The sequence below is a fragment of the Oncorhynchus nerka genome, linkage group LG12, assembly GCF_034236695.1.
Source record: "Oncorhynchus nerka isolate Pitt River linkage group LG12, Oner_Uvic_2.0, whole genome shotgun sequence".
NCBI lineage: Eukaryota > Metazoa > Chordata > Actinopteri > Salmoniformes > Salmonidae > Oncorhynchus > Oncorhynchus nerka.
Window position 1 is genome coordinate 5,280,500 of NC_088407.1, and position 25,577 is coordinate 5,306,076.

Below are 25,577 nucleotides of genomic sequence, written 5' to 3' on the forward strand. Positions count from 1 at the left end.
ACTAGGCTACCCTGCAGCCTCTACACTCTAACCGCTAGGCCACCCTACCGCCTCTACACTCTAACCACTAGGCTACCCTGCAGCCTCTACACTCTAACCACTAGGCTACCATACCGCCTCTACACTCTAACCACTAGGCTACCATACCGCCTCTACACTCTAACCACTAGGCTACCATACCACCTCTACACTCTAACCACTAGGCTACCATACCACCTCTACACTCTAACCACTAGGCTACCATACCGCCTCTACACTCTAACCACTAGGCTACCATACCACCTCTACACTCTAACCACTAGGATACCCTGCAGCCTCTACACTCTAACCACTAGGCTACCATACCACCTCTACACTCTAACCACTAGGCTACCCTGCAGCCTCTACACTCTAACCACTAGGCTACCATACCGCCTCTACACTCTAACCACTAGGCCACCATACCGCCTCTACACTCTAACCACTAGGCTACCATACCACCTCTACACTCTAACCACTAGGCCACCATACCGCCTCTACACTCTAACCACTAGGCTACCATACCACCTCTACACTCTAACCACTAGGCTACCATACCACCTCTACACTCTAACCACTAGGCTACCATACCGCCTCTACACTCTAACCACTAGGCTACCATACCACCTCTACACTCTAACCACTAGGCTACCATACCACCTCTACACTCTAACCACTAGGCTACCATACCGCCTCTACACTCTAACCACTAGGCTACCCTGCCTTGAATGAGATTCAACCTCACGTCCCTGAATGTTCCCAGAGTTGCCCACTCTACCTGCTGAGCTGTGTAGAACATCCTAACTAGATGTATAAGTATGGTATCCAGTCACTTGGTAACTGGATTCCAGGTGTTTGAAAGCAGCAACAGGAAGTTGTTCTTTAAAGTTTTTTTTTTTTTTTTTCTCTGTTCAGGTTTTAAATCTTCTCTGTCTGTTGTCAGGTTCCGTAACAGCGTGAGACAGAACGCCTGTGTAGAGATGCTGCGTGGAGGGTTCCACAGGTCAGAAACACACACACACACACACACACACACACACACACACACACACACACACACACACACACACACACACACACACACACACACACACATACATACACATACATACACACACTTCATAAATAATTAAACACAGGTACACACTTCATAACTAAACACAGGTACACACTTCATAACTAAACACAGGTACACACTTCATAACTAAACACAGGTACACACTTCATAACTAAACAAACACAGGTACACACTTCAAACACAGGTAACTAAACACAGGTACACACTTCATAACTAAACACAGGTACACACTTCACACTTTACAACTTCATAACTAAACACAGGTACACACTTCATAACTAAACACAGGTACACACTTCATAACTAAACACAGGTACACACTTCATAACTAATTAAACACAGGTACACACTTCATAACTAAACACAGGTACACACTTCATAACTAAACACAGGTACACACTTCATAACTAAACACAGGTACACACTTCATAACTAAACACAGGTACACACTTCATAACTAAACACAGATACACACTTCATAACTAAAAACACAGGTACACACTTCATAACTAAACACAGGTACACACTTCATAACTAAACACAGGTACACACTTCATAACTAAACACAGGTACACACTTCATAACTAAACACAGGTACACACTTCATAACTAAACACAGGTACACACTTCATAACTAAACACAGGTACACACTTCATAACTAAACACAGGTACACACTTCATAACTAAACACAGGTACACACATCATAATTAAACACAGGTACACACTTCATAACTAAACACAGGTACACACTTCATAACTAACTAAACACAGGTACACACTTCATAACTAAACACAGGTACACACTTCATAACTAATTAAACACAGGTACACACTTCATAACTAAACACAGGTACACACTTCATAACTAAACACAGGTACACACTTCATAACTAAACACAGGTACACACTTCATAACTAAACACAGGTACACACTTCATAACTAAACACAGGTACACACTTCATAACTAAACACAGGTACACACTTCATAACTAAACACAGGTACACACTTCATAACTAAACACAGGTACACACTTCATAACTAAACACAGGTACACACTTCATAACTAAACACAGGTACACACTTCATAACTAAACACAGGTACACACTTCATAACTAAAAACACAGGTACACACTTCATAACTAAACACAGGTACACACTTCATAACTAAACACAGGTACACACACTAAACACAGGTACACACTTCATAACTAAACACAGGTACACACTTCATAACTAAACACAGGTACACACTTCATAACTAAACACAGGTACACACTTCATAACTAAACACAGGTACACACTTCATAACTAAACACAGGTACACACTTCATAACTAATTAAACACAGGTACACACTTCATAACTAAACACAGGTACACACTTCATAACTAAACACAGGTACACACTTCATAACTAATTAAACACAGGTACACACTTCATAACTAAACACAGGTACACACTTCATAACTAAACACAGGTACACACTTCATAACTAAACACAGGTACACACTTCATAACTAAACACAGGTACACACTTCATAACTAATTAAACACAGGTACACACTTCATAACTAAACACAGGTACACACTTCATAACTAACTAAACACAGGTACACACTAAAACTAAACACAGGTACACACTTCATAACTAAAAACACAGGTACACACTTCATAACTAAACACAGGTACACACTTCATAACTAAACACAGGTACACACTCATAACTAAACACAGGTACACACTTCATAACTAAACACAGGTACACACTTCATAACTAAACACAGGTACACACTTAATAACTAAACACAGGTACACACTTCATAACAAACACAGGTAACTTCATAAACTAAACACAGGTACACACTTCATAACTAAACACAGGTACACACTTCATAACTAAACACAGGTACACACTTCATAACTAAACACAGGTACACACTTCATAACTAAACACAGGTACACACTTCATAACTAATTAAACACAGGTACACACTTCATAACTAAACACAGGTACACACTTCATAACTAAACACAGGTACACACTTCATAACTAAACACAGGTACACACTTCATAACTAACTAAACACAGGTACACACTTCATAACTAAACACAGGTACACACTTCATAACTAATTAAACACAGGTACACACTTCATAACTAAACACAGGTACACACTTCATAACTAAACACAGGTACACACTTCATAACTAACTAAACACAGGTACACACTTCATAACTAAACACAGGTACACACTTCATAACTAACTAAACACAGGTACACACTTCATAACTAAACACAGGTACACACTTCATAACTAATTAAACACAGGTACACACTTCATAACTAAACACAGGTACACACTTCATAACTAAACACAGGTACACACTTCATAACTAAACACAGGTACACACTTCATAACTAAACACAGATACACACTTCATAACTAAACACAGGTACACACTTCATAACTAAACACAGATACACACTTCATAACTAATTAAACACAGGTACACACTTCATAACTAAACACAGGTACACACTTCATAACTAATTAAACACAGGTACACACTTCATAACTAAACACAGGTACACACTTCATAACTAACTAAACACAGGTACACACTTCATAACTAAACACAGGTACACACTTCATAACTAAACACAGGTACACACTTCATAACTAAACACAGGTACACACTTCATAACTAATTAAACACAGGTACACACTTCATAACTAAACACAGGTACACACTTCATAACTAAACACAGGTACACACTTCATAACTAACTAAACACAGGTACACACTTCATAACTAAACACAGGTACACACTTCATAACTAATTAAACACAGGTACACACTTCATAACTAAACACAGGTACACACTTCATAACTAACTAAACACAGGTACACACTTCATAACTAAACACAGGTACACACTTCATAACTAAACACAGGTACACACTTCATAACTAAACACAGGTACACACTTCATAACTAAACACAGGTACACACTTCATAACTAAACACAGGTACACACTTCATAACTAAACACAGGTACACACTTCATAACTAAACACAGGTACACACTTCATAACTAAACACAGGTACACACTTCATAACTAAACACAGGTACACACTTCATAACTAAACACAGGTACACACTTCATAACTAAACACAGGTACACACTTCATAACTAAACACAGGTACACACTTCATAACTAAACACAGGTACACACTTCATAACTAATTAAACACAGGTACACACTTCATAACTAAACACAGGTACACACTTCATAACTAAACACAGGTACACACTTCATAACTAAACACAGGTACACACTTCATAACTAACTAAACACAGATACACACTTCATAACTAAACACAGGTACACACTTCATAACTAACTAAACACAGATACACACTTCATAACTAAACACAGGTACACACTTCATAACTAATTAAACACAGGTACACACTTCATAACTAAACACAGGTACACACTTCATAACTAAACACAGGTACACACTTCATAACTAAACACAGGTACACACTTCATAACTAAACACAGGTACACACTTCATAACTAAACACAGGTAACACTTCAAACACAGGTACACACTTCATAACTAAACACAGGTACACACTTCATAACTAAACACAGGTACACACTTCATAACTAAAAACACAGGTACACACTTCATAACTAAAAACAGGTACACACTTCATAACTAAACACAGGTACACACTTCATAACTAAACACAGGTACACACTTCATAACTAAAACACAGGGTACACACTTCATAACTAAACACAGGTACACACTTCATAACTAAACACAGGTACACACTTCATAACTAAACACAGGTACACACTTCATAACTAAACACAGGTACACACTTCATAACTAAACACAGGTACACACTTCATAACTAAACACAGGTACACACTTCATAACTAAACACAGGTACACACTTCATAACTAAAAACACAGGTACACACTTCATAACTAAACACAGGTACACACTTCATAACTAAACACAGGTACACACTTCATAACTAAACACAGGTAAACACACAGGTACACACTTCATAACTAAACACAGGTACACACTTCATAACACAGGTAACACTTCATAACTAAACACAGGTACACACTTCATAACTAATTAAACACAGGTACACACTTCATAACTAAACACAGGTACACACTTCATAACTAAACACAGGTACACACTTCATAACAAACACAGGTACACACTTCATAACTAAAAACACAGGTACACACTTCATAACTAAACACAGGTACACACTTCATAACTAAACACAGGTACACACTTCATAACTAAACACAGGTACACACTTCATAACTAAACACAGGTACACACTTCATAACTAAACACAGGTACACACTTCATAACTAAACACAGGTACACACTTCATAACTAAACACAGGTACACACTTCATAACTAAACACAGGTACACACTTCATAACTAATTAAACACAGGTACACACTTCATAACTAAACACAGGTACACACTTCATAACTAAACACAGGTACACACTTCATAACTAAACACAGGTACACACTTCATAACTAACTAAACACAGGTACACACTTCATAACTAAACACAGGTACACACTTCATAACTAATTAAACACAGGTACACACTTCATAACTAAACACAGGTACACACTTCATAACTAAACACAGGTACACACTTCATAACTAACTAAACACAGGTACACACTTCATAACTAAACACAGGTACACACTTCATAACTAATTAAACACAGGTACACACTTCATAACTAAACACAGGTACACACTTCATAACTAAACACAGGTACACACTTCATAACTAAACACAGGTACACACTTCATAACTAAACACAGGTACACACTTCATAACTAAACACAGGTACACACTTCATAACTAAACACAGGTACACACTTCATAACTAACTAAACACAGGTACACACTTCATAACTAAACACAGATACACACTTCATAACTAACTAAACACAGGTACACACTTCATAACTAAACACAGGTACACACTTCATAACTAAACACAGGTACACACTTCATAACTAATTAAACACAGGTACACACTTCATAATTAAACACAGGTACACACTTCATAACTAAACACAGGTACACACTTCATAACTAAACACAGGTACACACTTCATAACTAATTAAACACAGGTACACACTTCATAACTAAACACAGGTACACACTTCATAACTAAACACAGGTACACACTTCATAACTAAACACAGGTACACACTTCATAACTAACTAAACACAGATACACACTTCATAACTAAACACAGGTACACACTTCATAACTAAAAACACAGGTACACACTTCATAACTAAACACAGGTACACACTTCATAACTAAAAACACAGGTACACACTTCATAACTAAACACAGGTACACACTTCATAACTAAACACAGGTAACACTTCATAACTAAACACAGGTACACACTTCATAACTAAACACAGGTACACACTTCATAACTAAACACAGGTACACACTTCATAACTAAACACAGGTAACACTTCATAACTAAACACAGGTACACACTTCATAACTAAACACAGGTACACACTTCATAACTAATTAAACACAGGTACACACTTCATAACTAAACACAGGTACACACTTCATAACTAAACACAGGTACACACTTCATAACTAAACACAGGTACACACTTCATAACTAAACACAGGTACACACTTCATAACTAAACACAGGTACACACTTCATAACTAAACACAGGTACACACTTCATAACTAAACACAGGTACACACTTCATAACTAAACACAGGTACACACTTCATAACTAAACACAGGTACACACTTCATAACTAAACACAGGTACACACTTCATAACTAAACACAGGTACACACTTCATAATAACTAAACACAGGTACACACTTCATAACTAATTAAAACACAGGTACACACTTCATAACTAAACACAGGTACACACTTCATAACTAAACACAGGTACACACTTCATAACTAAACACAGGTACACACTTCATAACTAAACACAGGTACACACTTCATAACTAAACACAGGTACACACTTCATAACTAAACACAGATACACACTTCATAACTAAACACAGGTACACACTTCATAACTAAACACAGATACACACTTCATAACTAAACACAGATACACACTTCATAACTAAACACAGATACACACTTCATAACTAAACACAGGTACACACTTCATAACTAAACACAGTTACACACTTCATAACTAATTAAACACAGTTACACACTTCATAACTAATTAAACACAGGTACACACTTCATAACTAAACACAGGTACACACTTCATAACTAACTAAACACAGGTACACACTTCATAACTAAACACAGGTACACACTTCATAACTAACTAAACACAGGTACACACTTCATAACTAAACACAGGTACACACTTCATAACTAAACACAGGTACACACTTCATAACTAAACACAGGTACACACTTCATAACTAAACACAGGTACACACTTCATAACTAACTAAACACAGGTACACACTTCATAACTAAACACAGGTACACACTTCATAACTAACTAAACACAGATACACACTTCATAACTAAACACAGGTACACACTTCATAACCAAACACAGGTACACACTTCATAACTAAACACAGGTACACACTTCATAACTAAACACAGGTACACACTTCATAACTAAACACAGGTACACACTTCATAACTAAACACAGGTACACACTTCATAACTAAACACAGGTACACACTTCATAACTAAACACAGGTACACACTTCATAACTAACTAAACACAGGTACACACTTCATAACTAAACACAGGTACACACTTCATAACTAAACACAGGTACACACTTCATAACTAATTAAACACAGGTACACACTTCATAACTAAACACAGGTACACACTTCATAACTAAACACAGGTACACACTTCATAACTAAACACAGGTACACACTTCATAACTAATTAAACACAGGTACACACTTCATAACTAAACACAGGTACACACTTCATAACTAAACACAGGTACACACTTCATAACTAAACACAGGTACACACTTCATAACTAACTAAACACAGGTACACACTTCATAACTAAACACAGGTACACACTTCATAACTAACTAAACACAGGTACACACTTCATAACTAAACACAGGTACACACTTCATAACTAACTAAACACAGGTAACACTAAACTAAACACAGGTACACACTTCATAACTAAACACAGGTACACACTTCATAACTAAACACAGGTACACACTTCATAACTAAACACAGGTACACACTTCATAACTAAACACAGGTACACACTTCATAACTAAACACAGGTACACACTTCATAACTAAACACAGGTACACACTTCATAACTAAACACAGGTACACACTTCATAACTAAACACAGGTACACACTTCATAACTAAACACAGGTACACACTTCATAACTAAACACAGGTACACACTTCATAACTAAACACAGGTACACACTTCATAACTAAAAACACAGGTACACACTTCATAACTAAACACAGGTACACACTTCATAACTAAACACAGGTACACACTTCATAACTAAACACAGGTCACACTTCATAACTAAACACAGGTACACACTTCATAACTAAACACAGGTACACACTTCATAACTAAACACAGGTACACACTTCATAACTAAACACAGGTACACACTTCATAACTAAACACAGGTACACACTTCATAACTAAAAACACAGGTACACACTTCATAACTAAACACAGGTACACACTTCATAACTAAACACAGGTACACACTTCATAACTAAAAACACAGGTACACACTTCATAACTAAACACAGGTACACACTTCATAACTAAACACAGGTACACACTTCATAACTAAACACAGGTACACACTTCATAACTAAACACAGGTACACACTTCATAACTAAACACAGGTACACACTTCATAACTAAACACAGGTACACACTTCATAACTAAACACAGGTACACACTTCATAACTAAACACAGGTACACACTTCATAACTAAACACAGGTACACACTTCATAACTAAACACAGGTACACACTTCATAACTAAACACAGGTACACACAGGTTCATAACTAATTAAACACAGGTACACACTTCATAACTAAACACAGGTACACACTTCATAACTAAAAACACAGGTACACACTTCATAACTAAACACAGGTACACACTTCATAACTAAAAACACAGGTACACACTTCATAACTAAACACAGGTACACACTTCATAACTAAACACAGGTAAACTTCACAAACACAGGTACACACTTCATAACTAAACACAGGTACACACTTCATAACTAAACACAGGTACACACTTCATAACTAAACACAGGTACACACTTCATAACTAACTAAACACAGGTACACACTTCATAACTAAACACAGGTACACACTTCATAACTAAACACAGGTACACACTTCATAACTAAACACAGGTACACACTTCATAACTAAAAACACAGGTACACACTTCATAACTAAACACAGGTACACACTTCATAACTAAACACAGGTACACACTTCAACTAACTAAACACAGGTACACACTTCATAACTTCATAACTAAACACAGGTACACACTTCATAACTAAAAACACAGGTACACACTAAACAAACACAGGTACACACTTCATAACTAAACACAGGTACACACTTCATAACTAAACACAGGTACACACTTCATAACTAAACACAGGTACACACTTCATAACTAAACACAGGTACACACTTCACAAACACAGGTACACACTTCATAACTAAACACAGGTACACACTTCATAACTAAACAAACAGGTACACACTTCATAACTAAACACAGGTACACACTTCATAACTAAAACACAGGTACACACTTCATAACTAAACACAGGTACACACTTCATAACTAAACACAGGTACACACTTCATAACTAAACACAGGTACACACTTCATAACTAAACACAGGTAACACTTCAAACAAACACAGGTACACACTTCATAACTAAACACAGGTTCACACAAACTTCATAACTAAACACAGTTACACACTTCATAACTAATTAAACACAGGTACACACTTCATAACTAAACACAGGTACACACTTCATAACTAACTAAACACAGGTACACACTTCATAACTAAACACAGGTACACACTTCATAACTAACTAAACACAGGTACACACTTCATAACTAAACACAGGTACACACTTCATAACTAATTAAACACAGGTACACACTTCATAACTAAACACAGGTACACACTTCATAACTAAACACAGGTACACACTTCATAACTAACTAAACACAGGTACACACTTCATAACTAAACACAGGTACACACTTCATAACTAAACACAGGTACACACTTCATAACTAAACACAGGTACACACTTCATAACTAAACACAGGTACACACTTCATAACTAAACACAGGTACACACTTCATAACTAAACACAGGTACACACTTCATAACTAAACACAGGTACACACTTCATAACTAAACACAGGTACACACTTCATAACTAAACACAGGTACACACTTCATAACTAAACACAGGTACACACTTCATAACTAAACACAGGTACACACTTCATAACTAATTAAACACAGGTACACACTTCATAACTAAACACAGGTACACACTTCATAACTAAACACAGGTACACACTTCATAACTAAAAACACAGGTACACACTTCATAACTAAACACAGGTACACACTTCATAACTAAACACAGGTACACACTTCATAACTAAACACAGGTACACACTTCATAACTAAACACAGGTACACACTTCATAACTAAACACAGGTACACACTTCATAACTAAACACAGGTACACACTTCATAACTAAACACAGGTACACACTTCATAACTAAACACAGGTACACACTTCATAACTAAACACAGGTACACACTTCATAACTAAAAACACAGGTACACACTTCATAACTAAACACAGGTACACACTTCATAACTAAACACAGGTAAACACAGGTAACACTTCATAACTAAAAACACAGGTACACACTTCATAACTAAACACAGGTACACACTTCATAACTAAACACAGGTACACACTTCATAACTAAAACACAGGTACACACTTCATAACTAAACACAGGTACACACTTCATAACTAAACACAGGTACACACTTCATAACTAAACACAGGTACACACTTCATAACTAATTAAACACAGGTACACACTTCATAACTAAACACAGGTACACACTTCATAACTAAACACAGGTACACACTTCATAACTAAACACAGGTACACACTTCATAACTAAACACAGGTACACACTTCATAACTAAACACAGGTAAAACACAGGTACACACTTCATAACTAAACACAGGTACACACTTCATAACTAAACACAGGTACACACTTCATAACTAAACACAGGTACACACTTCATAACTAAACACAGGTACACACTTCATAACTAAACACAGGTACACACTTCATAACTAAACACAGGTACACACTTCATAACTAAACACAGGTACACACTTCATAACTAAACACAGGTACACACTTCATAACTAAACACAGGTACACACTTCATAACTAAACACAGGTACACACTTCATAACTAAACACAGATACACACTTCATAACTAAACACAGGTACACACTTCATAACTAAACACAGGTACACACTTCATAACTAATTAAACACAGTTACACACTTCATAACTAATTAAACACAGGTACACACTTCATAACTAAACACAGGTACACACTTCATAACTAACTAAACACAGGTACACACTTCATAACTAAACACAGGTACACACTTCATAACTAACTAAACACAGGTACACACTTCATAACTAAACACAGGTACACATTTCATAACTAATTAAACACAGGTACACACTTCATAACTAAACACAGGTACACACTTCATAACTAAACACAGGTACACACTTCATAACTAAACACAGGTACACACTTCATAACTAAACACAGGTACACACTTCATAACTAAAAACACAGGTACACACTTCATAACTAAACACAGGTACACACTTCATAACTAAACACAGGTACACACTTCATAACTAAACACAGGTACACACTTCATAACTAAACACAGGTACACACTTCATAACTAAACACAGGTACACACTTCATAACTAAACACAGGTACACACTTCATAACTAACTAAACACAGGTACACACTTCATAACTAAACACAGGTACACACTTCATAACTAACTAAACACAGGTACACACTTCATAACTAACTAAACACAGGTACACACTTCATAACTAAACACAGGTACACACTTCATAACTAACTAAACACAGGTACACACTTCATAACTAATTAAACACAGGTACACACTTCATAACTAAACACAGGTACACACTTCATAACTAAACACAGGTACACACTTCATAACTAACTAAACACAGGTACACACTTCATAACTAAACACAGGTACACACTTCATAACTAAACACAGGTACACACTTCATAACTAAACACAGGTACACACTTCATAACTAACTAAACACAGGTACACACTTCATAACTAAACACAGGTACACACTTCATAACTAACTAAACACAGGTACACACTTCATAACTAAACACAGGTACACACTTCATAACTAATTAAACACAGGTACACACTTCATAACTAAACACAGGTACACACTTCATAACTAAACACAGGTACACACTTCATAACTAAACACAGGTACACACTTCATAACTAAACACAGGTACACACTTCATAACTAAAAACACAGGTACACACTTCATAACTAAACACAGGTACACACTTCATAACTAAACACAGGTACACACTTCATAACTAAACACAGGTACACACTTCATAACTAAACACAGGTACACACTTCATAACTAAACACAGGTACACACTTCATAACTAAACACAGGTACACACTTAATAACTAAACACAGGTACACACTTCATAACTAAACACAGGTACACACTTCATAACTAAACACAGGTACACACTTCATAACTAAACACAGGTACACACTTCATAACTAAACACAGGTACACACTTCATAACTAAACACAGGTACACACTTCATAACTAAACACAGGTACACACTTCATAACTAAACACAGGTACACACTTCATAACTAAACACAGGTACACACTTCATAACTAATTAAACACAGGTACACACTTCATAACTAAACACAGGTACACACTTCATAACTAAACACAGGTACACACTTCATAACTAAACACAGGTACACACTTCATAACTAAACACAGGTACACACTTCATAACTAAACACAGGTACACACTTCATAACTAAACACAGGTACACACTTCATAACTAAACACAACACACTAAACAAACACAGGTACACACTTCATAACTAAACACAGGTACACACTTCATAACTAAACACAGATACACACTTCATAACTAAACACAGGTACACACTTCATAACTAAAAACACAGGTACACACTTCATAACTAAACACAGGTACACACTTCATAACTAAACACAGGTACACACTTCATAACTAATTAAACACAGGTACACACTTCATAACTAAAAACACAGGTACACACTTCATAACTAAACACAGGTACACACTTCACTTCTAACTAAACACAGGTACACACTTCATAACTAAACAAACAGGTACACACTTCATAACTAACTAAACACAGGTACACACTTCATAACTAAACACAGGTACACACTTCATAACTAAAAACACAGGTACACACTTCATAACTAAACACAGGTACACACTTCATAACTAAACACAGGTACACACTTCATAACTAAACTAAACACAGGTACACACTTCATAACTAAACACAGGTACACACTTCATAACTAAAAACACAGGTACACACTTCATAACTAAACACAGGTACACACTTCATAACTAAACACAGGTACACACTTCATAACTAAACACAGGTACACACTTCATAACTAAACACAGGTACACACTTCATAACTAAACACAGGTACACACTTCATAACTAAACACAGGTACACACTTAACAAACACAGGTAACTAACTAAACACAGGTACACACTTCATAACTAAACACAGGTACACACTTCATAACTAATTAAACACAGGTACACACTTCATAACTAAACACAGGTACACACTTCATAACTAAACACAGGTACACACTTCATAACTAATTAAACACAGGTACACACTTCATAACTAAACACAGGTACACACTAAACTAAACACAGGTACACACTTCATAACTAAACACAGGTACACACTTCATAACTAAACACAGGTACACACTTCATAACTAAACACAGGTACACACTTCATAACTAAACACAGGTACACACTTCATAACTAAACACAGGTACACACTTCATAACTAAACACAGGTACACACTTCATAACTAAACACAGGTACACACTTCATAACTAAACACAGATACACACTTCATAACTAAACACAGGTACACACTTCATAACTAAACACAGGTACACACTTCATAACTAAACACAGGTACACACTTCATAACTAAACACAGGTACACACTTCATAACTAAACACAGGTACACACTTCATAACTAAACACAGGTACACACTTCATAACTAAACACAGGTACACACTTCATAACTAAACACAGGTACACACTTCATAACTAATTAAACACAGGTACACACTTCATAACTAAACACAGGTACACACTTCATAACTAATTAAACACAGGTACACACTTCATAACTAAACACAGGTACACACTTCATAACTAAACACAGGTACACACTTCATAACTAAAAACACAGGTACACACTTCATAACTAAACACAGGTACACACTTCATAACTAAACACAGGTACACACTTCATAACTAAACACAGGTACACACTTCATAACTAAACACAGGTACACACTTCATAACTAAACACAGGTACACACTTCATAACTAAACACAGGTACACACTTCATAACTAAACACAGGTACACACTTCATAACTAAACACAGGTACACACTTCATAACTAAACACAGGTACACACTTCATAACTAAACACAGGTACACACTTCATAACTAAACACAGGTACACACTTCATAACTAAACACAGGTACACACTTCATAACTAATTAAACACAGGTACACACTTCACAAAAACACTTCATAATTAAACACAGGTACACACTTCATAACTAAACACAGGTACACACTTCATAACTAAAAACACAGGTACACACTTCATAACTAAACACAGGTACACACTTCATAACTAAAAACACAGGTACACACTTCATAACTAAACACAGGTACACACTTCATAACTAAACACAGGTACACACTTCATAACTAATAAACACAGGTACACACTTCATAACTAAACACAGGTACACACTTCATAACTAAACACAGGTACACACTTCATAACTAAACACAGGTACACACTTCATAACTAAACACAGGTACACACTTCATAACTAACTAAACACAGGTACACACTTCATAACTAAACACAGGTACACACTTCATAACTAAACACAGGTACACACTTCATAACTAAACACAGGTACACACTTCATAACTAAACACAGGTACACACTTCATAACTAACTAAACACAGGTACACACTTCATAACTAAACACAGGTACACACTTCATAACTAAACACAGGTACACACTTCATAACTAAACACAGGTACACACTTCATAACTAAACACAGGTACACACTTCATAACTAAACACAGGTACACACTTCATAACTAATTAAACACAGGTACACACTTCATAACTAAACACAGGTACACACTTCATAACTAAACACAGGTACACACTTCATAACTAAACACAGGTACACACTTCATAACTAAACACAGGTACACACTTCATAACTAAACACAGATACACACTTCATAACTAAACACAGGTACACACTTCATAACTAAACACAGGTACACACTTCATAACTAAACACAGGTACACACTTCATAACTAAACACAGGTACACACTTCATAACTAAACACAGGTACATAACTAAACTTTCATAACTAAACACAGTACACACTTCATAACTAAAAACACAGGTACAAACACTTCATAACTAATTAAACACAGGTACACACTTCATAACTAAACACAGGTACACACTTCATAACTAAAAACACAGGTACACACTTCATAACTAAACACAGGTACACACTTCATAACTAAACACAGGTAACTAAACTAAACACAGGTACACACTTCATAACTAAACACAGGTACACACTTCATAACTAACTAAACACAGGTACACACTTCATAACTAAACACAGGTACACACTTCATAACTAAACACAGGTACACACTTCATAACTAACTAAACACAGGTACACACTTCATAACTAAACACAGGTACACACTTCATAACTAAACACAGGTACACACTTCATAACTAAACACAGGTACACACTTCATAACTAAACACAGGTACACACTTCATAACTAAACACAGGTACACACTTCATAACTAAACACAGGTACACACTTCATAACTAAACACAGGTACACACTTCATAACTAAACACAGGTACACACTTCATAACTAAAAACACAGGTACACACTTCATAACTAAACACAGGTACACACTTCATAACTAAACACAGGTACACACTTCATAACTAAACACAGGTACACACTTCATAACTAAACACAGGTACACACTTCATAACTAATTAAACACAGGTACACACTTCATAACTAAACACAGGTACACACTTCATAACTAAACACAGGTACACACTTCATAACTAAACACAGGTACACACTTCATAACTAAACACAGGTACACACTTCATAACTAAACACAGGTACACACTTCATAACTAAACACAGGTACACACTTCATAACTAAACACAGGTACACACTTCATAACTAAACACAGGTACACACTTCATAACTAAACACAGGTACACACTTCATAACTAACTAAACACAGGTACACACTTCATAACTAAACACAGGTACACACTTCATAACTAACTAAACACAGGTACACACTTCATAACTAAACACAGGTACACACTTCATAACTAAACACAGGTACACACTTCATAACTAAACACAGGTACACACTTCATAACTAAACACAGGTACACACTTCATAACTAAACACAGGTACACACTTCATAACTAAACACAGGTACACACTTCATAACTAAACACAGGTACACACTTCATAACTAAACACAGGTACACACTTCATAACTAATTAAACACAGGTACACACTTCATAACTAAACACAGGTACACACTTCATAACTAAACACAGGTACACACTTCATAACTAAACACAGGTACACACTTCATAACTAAACACAGGTACACACTTCATAACTAAACACAGGTACACACTTCATAACTAAACACAGGTACACACTTCATAACTAAACACAGGTACACACTTCATAACTAAACACAGGTACACACTTCATAACTAAACACAGGTACACACTTCATAACTAAACACAGGTACACACTTCATAACTAATTAAACACAGGTACACACTTCATAACTAAACACAGGTACACACTTCATAACTAAACACAGGTACACACTTCATAACTAACTAAACACAGGTACACACTTCATAACTAAACACAGGTACACACTTCATAACTAAACACAGGTACACACTTCATAACTAAACACAGGTACACACTTCATAACTAAACACAGGTACACACTTCATAACTAAACACAGGTACACACTTCATAACTAAACACAGGTACACACTTCATAACTAAACACAGGTACACACTTCATAACTAAACACAGGTACACACTTCATAACTAAACACAGGTACACACTTCATAACTAAACACAGGTACACACTTCATAACTAAACACAGGTACACACTTCATAACTAAAAACACAGGTACACACTTCATAACTAAACACAGGTACACACTTCATAACTAAAAACACAGGTACACACTTCATAACTAAACACAGGTACACACTTCATAACTAAAAACACAGGTACACACTTCATAACTAAACACAGGTACACACTTCATAACTAACTAAACACAGGTACACACTTCATAACTAAACACAAACACAGGTACACACTTCATAACTAATTAAACACAGGTACACACTTCATAACTAAACACAGGTACACACTTCATAACTAAACACAGGTACACACTTCATAACTAACTAAACACAGGTACACACTTCATAACTAAACACAGGTACACACTTCATAACTAACTAAACACAGGTACACACTTCATAACTAAACACAGGTACACACTTCATAACTAAACACAGGTACACACTTCATAACTAAACACAGGTACACACTTCATAACTAAACACAGGTACACACTTCATAACTAAACACAGGTACACACTTCATAACTAAACACAGGTACACACTTCATAACTAACTAAACACAGGTACACACTTCATAACTAAACACAGGTACACACTTCATAACTAACTAAACACAGGTACACACTTCATAACTAAACACAGGTACACACTTCATAACTAAACACAGGTACACACTTCATAACTAATTAAACACAGGTACACACTTCATAACTAATTAAACACAGGTACACACTTCAACACAGGTAACTAAACACACAGTACACACTTCATAACTAAACACAGGTACACACTTCATAACTAAACACAGGTACACACTTCATAACTAAACACAGGTACACACTTCATAACTAAACACAGGTACACACTTCATAACTAAACACAGGTACACACTTCATAACTAAACACAGATACACACTTCATAACTAAACACAGGTACACACTTCATAACTAAACACAGGTACACACTTCATAACTAAACACAGGTACACACTTCATAACTAAACACAGGTACACACTTCATAACTAAACACAGGTACACACTTCATAACTAAACACAGGTACACACTTCATAACTAAACACAGGTACACACTTCATAACACAGGTAACACTAAACTAAACACAGGTACACACTTCATAACTAAACACAGGTACACACTTCATAACTAAACACAGGTACACACTTCATAACTAAACACAGGTACACACTTCATAACTAAACACAGGTACACACTTCATAACTAAACACAGGTACACACTTCATAACTAAACACAGGTACACACTTCATAACTAAACACAGGTACACACTTCATAACTAAACACAGGTACACACTTCATAACTAAACACAGGTACAACACAGGTACACTTCATAACTAAACACAGGTACACACTTCATAACTAAAAACACAGGTACACAGGTACACTAAACACAGGTACACACTTCATAACTAAACACAGGTACACACTTCATAACTAAACACAGGTACACACTTCATAACTAAACACAGGTACACACTTCATAACTAAACACAGGTACACACTTCATAACTAAACACAGGTACACACTTCATAACTAAACACAGGTACACACTTCATAACTAATTAAACACAGGTACACACTTCATAACTAACTAAACACAGGTACATACTTCATAACTAAACACAGGTACACACTTCATAACTAAACACAGGTACACACTTCATAACTAAACACAGGTACACACTTCATAACTAAACACAGGTACACACTTCATAACTAAACACAGGTACACACTTCATAACTAAACACAGGTACACACTTCATAACTAAAAACACAGGTACACACTTCATAACTAAACACAGGTACACACTTCATAACTAAACACAGGTACACACTTCATAACTAAACACAGGTACACACTACATAACTAAACACAGGTACACACTTCATAACTAAACACAGGTACACACTTCATAACTAAACACAGGTACACACTTCATAACTAAACACAGGTACACACTTCATAACTAACTAAACACAGGTACACACTTCATAACTAAACACAGGTACACACTTCATAACTAAACACAGGTACACACTTCATAACTAAACACAGGTACACACTTCATAACTAAACACAAACACAGGTACACACAGGTTCACAACTAACTAAACACAGGTACACACTTCATAACTAAACACAGGTACACACTTCATAACTAACTAAACACAGGTACACACTTCATAACTAAACACAGGTACACACTTCATAACTAATTAAACACAGGTACACACTTCATAACTAAACACAGGTACACACTTCATAACTAATTAAACACAGGTACACACTTCATAACTAAACACAGGTACACACTTCATAACTAAACACAGGTACACACTTCATAACTAACTAAACACAGGTACACACTTCATAACTAAACACAGGTACACACTTCATAACTAAACACAGGTACACACTTCATAACTAAACACAGGTAACTAAACACTTCATATAACTAAACACAGGTACACACTTCATAACTAAAAACACAGGTACACACTTCATAACTAAACACAGGTACACACTTCATAACTAAACACAGGTACACACTTCATAACTAAACACAGGTACACACTTCATAACTAAACACAGGTACACACTTCATAACTAAACACAGGTACACACTTCATAACTAAACACAGGTACACACTTCATAACTAAACACAGGTACACACTTCATAACTAAACACAGGTACACACTTCATAACAAACACAGGTACACACTAACTAACTAAACACAGGTACACACTTCATAACTAAACACAGGTAAACTTCACTAAACACAGGTACACACTTCATAACTAAACACAGGTACACACTTCATAACTAAACACAGGTACACACTTCATAACTAAACACAGGTACACACTTCATAACTAATTAAACACAGGTACACACTTCATAACTAAACACAGGTACACAAACACAGGTAACACACATAACTAAACACAGGTACACACTTCATAACTAAACACAGGTACACACTTCATAACTAAACACAGGTACACACTTCATAACTAAACACAGGTACACACTTCATAACTAAACACAGGTACACACTTCATAACTAAACACAGGTACACACTTCATAACTAAACACAGGTACACACTTCATAACTAAACACAGGTACACACTTCATAACTAAACACAGGTACACACTTCATAACTAAACACAGGTACACACTTCATAACTAAACACAGGTACACACTTCATAACTAAACACAGGTACACACTTCATAACTAAACACAGGTACACACTTCATAACTAACTAAACACAGGTACACACTTCATAACTAAACACAGGTACACACTTCATAACTAAACACAGGTACACACTTCATAACTAAACACAGGTACACACTTCATAACTAAACACAGGTACACACTTCATAACAATTAAACACAGGTAACTTCAAACTAAACACAGGTACACACTTCATAACTAAACACAGGTACACACTTCATAACTAAACACAGGTACACACTTCATAACTAAACACAGGTACACACTTCATAAACTAAAAACACAGGTACACACTTCATAACTAAACACAGGTACACACTTCATAACTAAACACAGGTACACACTTCATAACTAAACACAGGTACACACTTCATAACTAAAAACACAGGTACACACTTCATAACTAAACACAGGTACACACTTCATAACTAATTAAACACAGGTACACACTTCATAACTAAACACAGGTACACACTTCATAACTAAACACAGGTACACACTTCACTAATTAAACACAGGTAACTAAACTAAACACAGGTACACACTTCATAACTAAACACAGGTACACACTTCATAACTAAACACAGGTACACACTTCATAACTAAACACAGGTACACACTTCATAACTAACTAAACACAGGTACACACTTCATAACTAAACACAGGTACACACTTCCATAACTAAAAACACAGGTACACACTTCATAACTAAACACAGGTACACACTTCATAACTAACTAAACACAGGTACACACTTCATAACTAAACACAGGTACACACTTCATAACTAAACACAGGTACACACTTCATAACTAAACACAGGTACACACTTCATAACTAAACACAGGTACACACTTCATAACTAAACACAGGTACACACTTCATAACTAAACACAGGTACACACTTCAACTAACTACACACTTCAAACACAGGTACACACTTCATAACTAAACACAGGTACACACTTCATAACTAAACACAGGTACACACTTCATAACTAAACACAGGTACACACTTCATAACTAAACACAGGTACACACTTCATAACTAAACACAGGTACACACTTCATAACTAAACACAGGTACACACTTCATAACTAACTAAACACAGGTACACACTTCATAACTAAACACAGGTACACACTTCATAACTAACTAAACACAGGTACACACTTCATAACTAAACACAGGTACACACTTCATAACTAAACACAGGTACACACTTCATAACTAATTAAACACAGGTACACACTTCATAACTAAACACAGGTACACACTTCATAACTAATTAAACACAGGTACACACTTCATAACTAAACACAGGTACACACTTCATAACTAAACACAGGTACACACTTCATAACTAAACACAGGTACACACTTCATAACTAAACACAGGTACACACTTCATAACTAAACACAGGTACACACTTCATAACTAAACACAGGTACACACTTCATAACTAAACACAGGTACACACTTCATAACTAAACACAGGTACACACTTCTAACTAAACACAGGTAACACTAAAAACACACAGGTACACACTTCATAACTAACTAAACACAGATACACACTTCATAACTAAACACAGGTACACACTTCATAACTAAACACAGGTACACACTTCATAACTAAACACAGGTACACACTTCATAACTAAACACAGGTACACACTTCATAACTAAACACAGGTACACACTTCATAACTAAACACAGGTACACACTTCATAACTAAACACAGGTACACACTTCATAACTAAACACAGGTACACACTTCATAAACTAAACACAGGTACACACTTCATAACTAAACACAGGTACACACTTCATAACTAAACACAGGTACACACTTCATAACTAATTAAACACAGGTACACACTTCATAACTAAAAACACAGGTACACACTTCATAACTAAACACAGGTACACACTTCATAACTAAAAACACAGGTACACACTTCATAACTAAACACAGGTACACACTTCATAACTAAAAACACAGGTACACACTTCATAACTAAACACAGGTACACACTTCATAACTAAACACAGGTACACACTTCATAACTAAACACAGGTACACACTTCATAACTAAACACAGGTACACACTTCATAACTAACTAAACACAGGTACACACTTCATAACTAAACACAGGTACACACTTCACAGGTAACTAAACACAGGTACACACTTCATAACTAAACACAGGTACACACTTCATAACTAAACACAGGTACACACTTCATAACTAAACACAGGTACACACTTCATAACTAAACACAGGTACACACTTCATAACTAAACACAGGTACACACTTCATAACTAAACACAGGTACACACTTCATAACTAAACACAGGTACACACTTCATAACTAAACACAGGTACACACTTCATAACTAAACACAGGTACACACTTCATAACTAAAAACACAGGTACACACTTCATAACTAAAACACAGGTACACACTTCATAACTAAACACAGGTACACACTTCATAACTAAACACAGGTACACACTTCATAACTAATTAAACACAGGTACACACTTCATAACTAAAAACACAGGTACACACTTCATAACTAAAAACACAGGTACACACTTCATAACTAAACACAGGTACACACTTCATAACTAAACACAGGTACACACTTCATAACTAAAAACACAGGTACACACTTCATAACTAAACACAGGTACACACTTCATAACTAACTAAACACAGGTACACACTTCATAACTAAACACAGGTACACACTTCATAACTAAACACAGGTACACACTTCATAACTAAAAACACAGGTACACACTTCATAACTAAACACAGGTACACACTTCATAACTAAACACAGGTACACACTTCATAACTAAACACAGGTACACACTTCATAACTAAACACAGGTAATAACTAAACACAGGTACACACTTCATAACTAAACACAGGTACACACTTCATAACTAAACACAGGTACACACTTCATAACTAAACACAGGTACACACTTCATAACTAAACACAGGTACACACTTCATAACTAAAAACACAGGTACACACTTCAAACAAACACAGGTACACACTTCATAACTAAACACAGGTACACACTTCATAACTAAACAAACACAGGTACACACTTCATAACTAATTAAACACAGGTACACACTTCATTCATAACTAAACACAGGTACACACTTCATAACTAAACACAGGTACACACTTCATAACTAAACACAGGTACACACTTCATAACTAAACACAGGTACACACTTCATAACTAAACACAGGTACACACTTCATAACTAAACACAGGTACACACTTCATAACTAAACACAGGTACACACTTCATAACTAAACACAGGTAAACTAAACACAGGTACACACTTCATAACTAAACACAGGTACACACTTCATAACTAAACACAGGTTAAACTAAAAACACAGGTACACACTTCATAACTAAACACAGGTACACACTTCATAACTAAACACAGGTACACACTTCATAACTAAACACAGGTACACACTTCATAACTAAACACAGGTACACACTTCATAACTAAACACAGGTACACACTTCATAACTAAACACAGGTACACACTTCATAACTAAACACAGGTACACACTTCATAACTAAACACAGGTACACACTTCATAACTAAACACAGGTACACACTTCATAACTAAACACAGGTACACACTTCATAACTAAACACAGGTACACACTTCATAACTAAACACAGGTACACACTTCATAACTAAACACAGGTACACACTTCATAACTAAACACAGGTACACACTTCATAACTAAACACAGGTACACACTTCATAACTAAACACAGGTACACACTTCATAACTAAACACAGGTACACACTTCATAACTAAAAACAGGTACACACTTCATAACTAAACACAGGTACACACTTCATAACTAAACACAGGTACACACTTCATAACTAACTAAACACAGGTACACACTTCATAACTAAACACAGGTACACACTTCATAACTAAAAACACAGGTACACACTTCATAACTAAACACAGGTACACACTTCATAACTAAACACAGGTACACACTTCATAACTAAACACAGGTACACACTTCATAACTAAACACAGGTACACACTTCATAACTAAACACAGGTACACACTTCATAACTAATTAAACACAGGTACACACTTCATAACTAAACACAGGTACACA

General features: G+C 35.8%; 1 protein-coding gene across 2 annotated transcripts in view; it reads left to right on the forward strand.

The window, feature by feature from the left end:
• ttc29 (tetratricopeptide repeat domain 29) overlaps nt 1-25,577 on the forward strand; it is an 87,379-nt gene that overhangs the window by 13,152 nt on the left and 48,650 nt on the right. For both annotated transcript variants that reach the window (XM_065025168.1, XM_065025167.1), the window contains exon 3: nt 962-1,021. In XM_065025168.1, the coding sequence (XP_064881240.1) occupies nt 962-1,021 (60 nt within the window). The remainder of the gene's footprint in view (nt 1-961; nt 1,022-25,577) is intronic.